This window comes from Nicotiana sylvestris, chromosome 6 (genome assembly GCF_000393655.2).
Source record: "Nicotiana sylvestris chromosome 6, ASM39365v2, whole genome shotgun sequence".
Classification (NCBI taxonomy): domain Eukaryota; kingdom Viridiplantae; phylum Streptophyta; class Magnoliopsida; order Solanales; family Solanaceae; genus Nicotiana; species Nicotiana sylvestris.
The window spans coordinates 37,416,365-37,426,256 of record NC_091062.1 but is presented as its reverse complement, the minus strand read 5'-3'; the positions used below and the strand labels follow the sequence as shown (position 1 = coordinate 37,426,256).

General features: G+C 35.0%; 1 protein-coding gene across 1 annotated transcript; it reads right to left on the bottom strand.

Annotated features, from left to right (window-relative positions):
* Positions 1–2,105: 2,105 nt before the first annotated feature.
* Positions 2,106–7,732, bottom strand: LOC104218515 (sodium/calcium exchanger NCL-like). The gene is made up of 7 exons (XM_009769033.2): positions 7,341–7,732; positions 5,645–5,830; positions 4,936–5,117; positions 4,325–4,470; positions 3,971–4,247; positions 3,597–3,899; positions 2,106–2,553 (listed from the first exon to the last, which is right to left on the bottom strand). Exons 1-7 carry the CDS (start codon positions 7,702–7,704, stop codon positions 2,305–2,307), a joined length of 1,707 nt encoding a protein of 568 aa, XP_009767335.1. The 5' UTR covers positions 7,705–7,732; the 3' UTR covers positions 2,106–2,304.
* Positions 7,733–9,892: the final 2,160 nt, after the last annotated feature.

Below are 9,892 nucleotides of genomic sequence, written 5' to 3'. Positions count from 1 at the left end.
ACTTGATTCTATTAGCTATATGATATGCTTGACGAAGAAGAAGAAGAAGAAGAAGAAGAAGAAGAAGAAGAAGAAGAAGAAGAAGAAAAAGAGAAGGGTAAGTGGGAAGACCTTTTCAGCAGAAGGAGAGTTTATTTTTAGGAATAGATAGCGTGATGATGCAGTGAAACATAGAAAGAATCAAAAGTTTGGTCCGTGAGCAACCATGGACATTTTCATTTTCAATTTTTTTAGGCAAACATGGACTTCCATTTTTCTCCCCCAAAAAGTTTCTTCTATAGAGATCGGGGAAGGAAAAACAAGAAAACGAAGATTGTGGAAGATAATTAGGGTTGCTCTTGGTGTTTACAACACCAAGAGCAACCCTAATTATCTACAACTTAAACTATCTAGTGTCTAGCTGGAGATAGGAAATTAAACCAAGACTTGCTGAGGATGACTAGTGTCTAGCTGGAGATAGGAAATTAAATTATCTACAACTTATCTACAAATTACATACATTATTTATACTCAGTTATATACAACTACAATATCATACAACTTAAACACAATTTTTATACATATTTTATACAATATGTCTTTTGTATATTTTGTATCTGATTTATACATAGTAAACATAAATTTCATACCACTAATTATATATTATACAACTTATCTACAATTTTCGTACATTATTTCTACTCAGTTATATACAACTATAATATAATACCACTTAAATACAATTTTTATACAATGTTGTTCAACTTTCATAATTTTTATGATGTATCTGATTTATACATAGTAAACATAAATTTCATACCACTAATTATATATTATACAACTTATCTACAATTTTCGTACATTATTTTTACTCAGTTATATACAACTATAATATAATACCACTTAAATACAATTTTTATACAATGTTGTTCAACTTTCATAATTTTTCATAATAAAAGAAAAATAAATAAATAACAGAATACAATTTTTCTACAATTTCTGCAATATAATGTATGTCATGTCTTCTTCTTCTTCTTCTTCTTCTTCTTCTTCTTCTTCTTCTTCTTCTTAAATTCAGCCAAAAATAAGTCTAATCTTCACCAAAATCCCTCAAAATTGAGATATAACTCCAAACTATATTCCCAATTATTTGCATCAACACCCAATGCAAACAAATAATGATTTTTGAAAACCTAAATTCGAATTCAAAGCTTCAAAGCTTTTTAATGACTATCAATTGTGGAATTCCTGCTCTCTTTTCCTTTGCTTTATATTACTGAAATTTGGGATTGAGAGATAGAGAGAGGCATAGAGAGAACTCTCAATTCGTTGCAACAACATCCAATCCAAACAAATAATGTCTTTTGAAAACCCAAATTCGAATTCAAAGCTTCAAAACTTTTTAATGGTTGTCAATGGTGGAGGGGTTACAGATTTTCGCTGGTTTTAGAAGAGGAAATAGTGGATGATTGAAGAGGAAATCGTGGGGTATGGTTAGATACGTGGGTGAGGGGGTGAGATTTGGAGAGAGATACTTGGGGGAGTGAGAATATACGGTAGAGTTAAATTAGGAGACTAATTAATACCATTAAAACCCCTAAAATGTACATAAATGGTAATTAAGTATATAAAAAGTAATTATATTAAAAGTTAAGTATGAACGGTAATATAGTTGACTATATGGCATAGGAATGTAAAAATCCGTTTCTAATATCGTTCCTTTTTTTAGTGCAAATCTAATTAAATTGGTGTCTTATATCTCCTTATATATCGAGCAAGGGTCAAGGGCAGTCTCCTGGGTTTCATCGCAGATGAATAATAATCTAATATGGATTCAAATGGTAGTTACTGACAACTATAACCTTTGATAAAATGGCAAAGTTGAGACAAAAATATTATGTCCATCCTATTATAAATCATTAAGTCAAAGGGAGAAAACGTATATCATAGTAACATCTTTGAATCATTTAAGGTACGACTTAAGCTAAAAAGTTACTTGTTCTGCCATGCTAATACAGAAACAGCTTTGACAATGTCCTTTTTTTTTTGGGGGGGGGGGTGGGGGGAAGAGGATAAGGGAAATTTTAAGTGTGCAAACAGCATAATTTCATCAAAAAGAGAGAAACTGAATTGCAAAAGCAGACAGCTTAACATTTAAGAGATGGTTTAGTACAGGGAAAATGAAAACCTGTAACCACTAAACAGCAGTTTGAAATTATAAGTTACTACCAAATCCCCTCAGCTCTTAAGTTAATGAAGTTCTTGGACACCAAGACCAACTTAAGTGCGGCATAGCTCAAAATATACGAATTCAACCATAAGAATCTAAGACCATCCGATTTTGTAGTCAAGAACATATACAAGTACAAGCGAGAAGGGATAAAGCAGAAACGCTAGCAAAGAAGTCCAAAGGGGAAAGGTACTACGAACGCTCGCAAAGATGCCCATGACAACGCAAACAATTAGAATAACCAGCACTTCAGATGAGAAGTCCCATGTCAATCCTCTGGCATATACAAGAGCCAGAAAGACGGATAGACAAAGGAGATTGTTCATTGTCACTGCTCCATACAACTGCAAGGTACCATCAGAGATGTTATCAAACCCAGGTAATTGTATCAGTGATACAAGCGATCAAACTGCTCAAATGCCCATTATACAACAAACTAAAGGAGAAAAGTGTAATCGCACAACATTTAACATAGATAAACAAACCATACATTATGCCTTACATTTCGATAAAAAGTAAAAGAAGCTTCCCTATGAGTAGCCTTACACTGACATTAAAGTAGACTCGGGGCCTTTAAGAGAAACAAAATCTTGTTATAAATAATCTTTTACCAAATCTGTTAAGTTTCCCATGAAAGATGAAAAATTGATTGTCATGCACCCAGCACCAATGCCTAAACGAACAGAACCTCAATCTCTACTTGAGGTCTCCATCGGCCGACTTTTTGCTAGGACTTTCTAATTTTTTTGAGATTTGTAAGTCAGTAAGAAGTACAGAAATTTCTAGTGTTAGAGAATCAAAATTATAGATATTCAAATGATACAGGTTAAAATAAAGCGAAATGGATATTGATGATTCATATAGCCAATCTGAACTAGTTTGGGATACTGGTTTAGTTGATTTGTTGTTTTTCCACAGTACCAATCACTTGTTTGGTTCATTGGACTAAAAAGGGGATATGAGGAGTATATAATATGAAACATGTGTTAAGGGTTTACAATAGATAAATATGGATAAATTTTAATTTTTAATTTTAACCTTGGCTTTCTTAAAAGGCTTACGAGGAGAGCTTTAGAGAAGGGCAAACGTGTCATTTTGCTATTTTATCTCGGTAATCCCCTGATTGTTATCCCACAGTTGTGTGTGGTATAAAAATAATACCACAATTGTGGTATAAATAATCCCAGATTGCTTATACCAGAACAAAAAATTCAATCAAAGGCGGATAAAACAATCCCACATTTCACCCCGGGATTATTATCCCTACTCCTTGCAACTAAACGACCCCTAAATGTTCATTAATTATCTTTCAGGTTCACTGATGCAAGTAATGGGTAGCGAAAGCACATCTACTACAACGCAGAGAAGCTGCATCAGGAAAACAAACCTCCGAAAATGTTAATGATGCAGATCTCAACTTTTTCCGGCTAGCAAAGATAATAGCTGACACTGCCTCACTGGAGTTGGTTGCAAATGGCAGCACAATGAATGAGATGAAGAAAGAAGGAATGCTTGTGGCACTGGAGAAATTATTGACAGCATCCACAAGGGGATCAGCAAACACAGCAGCAATGACAGTGCCGAGCAACAGCAATAGAACAGCCTTAATTGCAATTGATCTGGGATTCTCAACAGCCTCAACACTTTCGTCATTTTGATCCCCTAAGAAATGGTGTTCTCTCCTTGCTTCCTGCAAACACATCTACATATTATCACTATCTTCACGGCGATAGTCGAAAAGATCATCAACACTCAACAAACCTCATGCAGATCAGCGAGGTACTTCATTGTATCAGGACCAGCTTCAACAGAAGGAGCCTTGGAACCCCTGGCCTCATTAAGCCATTTTGCAACTCCGGCGATGAACTCAGACATTTCAATTCGTTGATCATGAGAAGTATCAAAGTCTTTCATCAGCTTTTCTACAGCATCATTCTCATTTAAGTTTATCTCCTCAAGACGGATTCCTACTACTAGAGCTTTTAATTCAGAGCGAGAAAGATATCCATCTTCACTTTCATCAATTGCCTTGAATAGCCTGTCATGCAATCCTTCACCACAGTGATCGGCATTCTAAAAACGACAAAAACAGTGCAGAAAGCATTTCAAACTTACTTTTCCAAAACTTCTATATTTGGTGCTCCCTGGTCAGTGCAAAGCCTCCCTAATGCACGCATTCTTAAATGTTTTAAAACTCCTGAAATAACATGCTTATGTTTTACATAAGCAAGCCGTCTTCTCTGTATCCAAGGCTGAAAGACCTGCATTAAAAGTTAAAGAGAAGTTCAAAACGACTTTGCTTCCTTAAAAAAGAAAAGAAACAAACCTCATGATTCCATCGGTAAAATAAATGAAACTATTTATCAGCCTAGTACATAGGATGATAACATATTTATCTTTATTTTGCTTTTTTCTTTTTGGAAGAGGAAGAAGTACAGAGGCGGCATCATGTCCTCTGATACAGGTTCAACTTGAACTCAGGTGGTTATGTGGACAGTCCATTTTCCAGGCTGTGTAGGGATGAAAACTACTTAAAGCATGGTCAATCATAGGGGTTGCTATTGCCTATTTGAACAAATTCAATTCAAAACTGCAACATCTGATATTTATGCTCCATAAAGTGCTGTCAAGGCGGATCTCTGCAGATGATCTCATTGCAGCTTAAGAGAAAATGAGGTTAACCACAGTGAACAGAAGAAAAAAACACATGGCCAATGTCATAGTACCTGATAAAGACAATAAGAAACAAGGAGTGTAAGTGATATGATAAGAGCAATCAAGACAGCTAAATGTCTTCCTGAAGTTGAATGGAGGAGCTGTGGCAATTGGACAACAAGAAATGGAGCTACAGACACGGCCATTATCATTGCAGCATGGCTTGTCCAGACGTCAGTACTAACACCAGAACCTACATTGACAGTTACTCATTGAGTAGAAGCATCTTGATACACAAAATGTGCCATATATTTGTAGCAAATATCACTTGCACAAGTATATAGTTACTGCCATATATTAGCAGGAATATTGCCACGAGCTGAGTACATACATTTAGTCCCTGTAATTTTGGTAATCAAATGGTTGACAAGCTTTGTGAAAGATCTCATACTGTACATGTGTAACCAGCAAACTCTCTCCATAAATCTCATATTCTTATTATTTACTTTACCTTTAAAAAAACAAGCTCATGTTCTTACTTTAACTATTGGAGATCAGCATTTCTACAAGGAATCTAATTCTTTGTTTTGCCTCAGACTCCAAAACTTATCCTTTAAAAGAATTCCTTACATTCATCCTTTACCAATGATTAGGAAATAGTAGATTTAATCTATACAAAGGCAGGGGTGCAAAAAGAGCAAAAGGTGGTCTATAGCAATATATTTCAGAAAGGACTCATACATGTTTCTGTACACATAATCTAAGAGTCAAGAGGCAAACCCGTCAAGCTGAATCCTTTAGTGTCTTTCAAGTCTACAGCAACAGAATTTTGTATGTCGCACTTGCCAACAATGCAACAGGTTCCCCAAATAACAGTAATAAGCATCACAGTTGACCCAGCTAGCAAGCCCATTCCTACAGAGACCTGGCTCTGAGCAGCCGCAGTACTTCCAGATATCCCGGATACTGAAACAATGAAGTAATAAGAAATTTGTGAAGCTCATTATATTATGGCTTGTAACATATGTTAAATGATACAGAACACATCCAGGTTAACAAATATAACAGGAATCTTAGTGATTGTTTGGGGTTAGGGGTTGCAATCTAGGGGAAAATCAAATTTACTCGTCAAAAAAAAGAAGAAAAAAAAGAAAACTCTTAGGCAGTATTTCTTAATCAAGTAAGATTGCATAACTCACCTCATTCTTTAATTGTAGTTGGCATAAAAACATAAAAACGAGTGAGAAGTGATTCTAACTCATTATGATTATTAAGTTATTTTCACCCTAATTTATTTTCCCTTCGAGATCACGGACTCATATTATCAGGTTTCACCGAGTGCTTAAGCGCAAAGCACCCAAATCCAGTATGTTGACTTCACCCAAATAAAAAGAGAAGTCTTTTGCCTTTTAACCAATTCCCTCTGTACATGCAGTAAATTACTATCGAAAAGACTACTTAAGAAAGATCTTGTTGTGGATCTCTTGAGATTTTAACATTACTTAAAACTTTGACATGTGACTGTATATAGTTAATATCACAGTAACTCCTTTGTGCCCCCCCCCCCCCCGGCCCAAAGCCCCCAGTCCCCCATAGGAAACAGCAGATTGTCAAAAAGGACTAGCTTAACTCCGGTACATAAAGGCCTTAAAACTATCTTCTTAATTGTAGGTCCTAAGGTGGAAAATAATAGATATTGACCAAAAAACAATTTTGAATGGCATTTCAATATTTCTCTCCGTCGCCAATAAAGCTGGTCTAGTACGTTAAGCCTCTCTAGGATCAATGTTTGGATAATTTCGTGCTAGACAATTTGTATTATATAGAATTGTTATGCTAAAAATGAATTACATAGAGATAAGTGCAAAGTGCTACTTGGCTCAGAGCATGTATCGAGAATGCAAACTTTAACATTAGACTTCTAATTTTCGTAAATTTATGCCATGGTAGTTAGCTGCTCAAGGAAAAGTAATAAATAATTTCGCATCTCAATTTCTTAAATGGTAGTTATCGTCTCTTGTGATTACTACTTATCTCCTTAAATGTCCTCAAAGCTCAAAAGAACGAAAATAATAGGAATAACATGAAAATAAGAATATCACTCCCCCTACCAACTTGTTAGACACTTTTTGATTATCAATAGTCAACGTGACTGTCTTTCGGAGGTAATACACTAGATTGATTCATTTGTTCAAATTAAAATTTAGAATAATAAGTCGCAATTCTCTTTATATCAAAATTTTAAAAAGTACATCTTAATAAAACAAAGACAGATAATCTGAATCTGGCCATCTGGGAAATCAAAACATGATCTCCACTTGATGTTATATGATTTTTGGTTTTAAGTTATATACACTGACTAATAGCGTAAAATGTTTTTTAACACTCAGTGAATTTTAAATTAATTACTTATGTGATTATACTATAAATTTAAGTGACCTAACTGTATAAATATTTTGGAAAATAATAATCATACCGAGAATGAGCATAGCATCAGGAAGAGCACCAAGCATAGGAAGAAAGAGTCCACCAATAAGACCCGGCCCTAAAATCTCCAGCAACAATTCACTACCAGAAGAGAGATACGTGGCGGCAAGGAACATGAGGTAACCGTATACAATAATGAGGAAGACATTTCCGAGAGCAGTTTTAGTGCAAGGCAGAAATCCATAACTCTGTTCGCAATTCTCCTCCGCGGCCGAAATTCGGTCCAGGCGGAGAACATCCGAGTCACGACCGTGAACACCGTCGGAGATGAGATCGCCGGAGATGAAGCGGCCGTAAACGGCGCCGGAGATGATCAGGAGGATGAGGAGAGAGAGATGAACTTTCACAAACATTTTTACAATTAGTATAACTAAAGTATCTAATAAACATCTTTATATATGAAGTACTATAATATATTGTTAAAAGTATATAAACAGATCTGTCTATGAGTGGGAATTGGAGTCGGTCAGACGGTCGCTCATTATTCATTTGAATCATATTTTTATAAATCGGCATGCAAAAGATGGCATTGGAGTTAGTAGAGTGGCTTACTGGTGTGGGTCCTTCCTGAAAATATTTTTTTTTTCCACATGAATATATACTTTTCTTCACATAAGCGGAGGTCTTTCGAAAACAGCCTTTTTGTTTCTTTAGATAGGGTAAAATTTGCGTACACATTATCCTCCTCAGATTACACTAATGAAATTTTATTGGATCATTATTGTTGTTTGTTGTTCACATGAAAGATGATGAATTTTGGTCCAAAGGTCATTAAAAAAAAAGGTGTTTTTCGGTTTTTTAATTATTGAAATAGATGTTTGAACAAAACTACTAGCACACACTGTTTGTCCATTACTAAATATTTCAATTTCAACTTCAAATACTTTTTAGAAAATTTGAAATTAAAATAGCAAAAAAAAATTAAAAGTTAGTATTGTGTTCAAACATGTACTTTACTTAAAAAATTTGTCCGCCGAACATGAATTTTAACTTGAAATATTTAAGTATTTTCATATACAACTTTAAGTTTAAATAATGAAATTCACTATGTATAAATACTAGTAGTCAAACTAGTATAACAAAATATTAAGTACCACGCATATGTATGTCTTTTTTATATTCTTTCAACTTATGTGAATCCATTTGATTGAACACGGAGTTTAAGAGAAGAAATAAGATTTTTAAATTTGTGGTGAAAAACGAGGCACATATATTTTGTGTGGCCATAAATCATTGCATAAAGGTAAATTGTTTCCAAATAAGGAAATTGATCATTCTCTTTAGCACAGACTACAAAGAAAATAAGTTCACATAAATTGAAACAGAGGGAGTACTATTTAATTGAAGTTTCTTAAATACTGAAATAGATGTGAAGTTTTGAAACTTTAGACGTGCAGGTTACTTTTGAATCGACTATACTTAAAAAAGACCAAATACATCGACAGCTCCTTAAAGTTGTTCACACTTTTTACTTAGACGCTCTATCTTAAGTTCGTTCCATTTGAATAGTCTAACCACAATTCAAATATATCATTTAGACACAAAATTCTTAGGCAGCCAAACACAAAAGTGCGTGTAACTCACACGCCAGAGTGACGAATAAGATAAAAGCACATGGATTTAACTTAACCTCACACGTTGTCATCTTCCCCAATGACCCCTCCTCACCGAAAAAACCATTTTCCAGCCAACTTTTCTTCCAAATTGAGCAACAAACAAACAGAATAGCATGGATAGAATACAAATAATATCATTGGCAAATAAATAGAGCAGCAAACGAGCAGAACAAAATGGCAATAGCTAGAGTAGTGAAATCAAACCTAATCTAAATGAACCAAAAAATAGGACTCAATAATAACAATCAACGAATAGAAGCATGAAGTTTTCCAAACAACAAAACTCCGGACAAATCACAAAGTTGCCAGAAAAATTCTGAGTAGATTAAAAAAATGGAGTTTCACCATATTTTCTTAGATCTATAACACGTAGACAAAAATAAAAAGAAAAAACAAGGAGAAGAAGACACCAATGTATAAGGGTCGCCAAAACTTGTTATTTACGATCAAATTCGCTCGGATCTAGTCAGATCTGATTAAGGTTAAGATTCAACTCACAAAGTTTAACTGTTGAGAGAAAATGGAACTTCATCGGAAAAATGAAGTTTTGCCCGGCAATTGAAAATGAGGGGGCTCTTATCATAGTTCTAGTTTGTGCCATCCCATGGTGAAAGACAAATGGAGAAGATGAGGTAGGCGGTTACTGTCGCGCCTCCTTTTTCCTTCGCGTAGTCCGGGTTTCGACATTCATTGGGAACAACTCGTTTCCTTTTGGAAATTGGGTATCTGAAGAGTCGCCACCTAACGGATTAAGGTGCGTTAGGGCACCTAGAGCAATTAACTCATGTAACCAATTTGCATTACCAGAGATTAGGGTAAGGACTCGAAATAACCTTGAGGGGAAGATGTTAGGCACCCCTCGCGGTCCACAACGGTGGGTCCCGGCCGAACTTAGTTATGTGAATTAGTCATTTAACAAGTGAGC

What these genes read in the sequence shown, in the direction of transcription:
- LOC104218515 (XM_009769033.2), bottom strand. Translation starts at nt 7,704, where the DNA reads ATGTTTGTGAAAGTTCATCTCTCTCTCCTCATCCTCCTGATCATCTCC. An exon ending in TGATGCTATGCTCATTCTCG is followed by an intron (nt 5,831 to 7,340) that starts GTATGATTATTA and finishes TCATTGTTTCAG; the next exon opens with TATCCGGGATATCTGGAAGT. An exon ending in ACCTCGCTGATCTGCATGAG is followed by an intron (nt 3,900 to 3,970) that starts GTTTGTTGAGTG and finishes ATGTGTTTGCAG; the next exon opens with GAAGCAAGGAGAGAACACCA.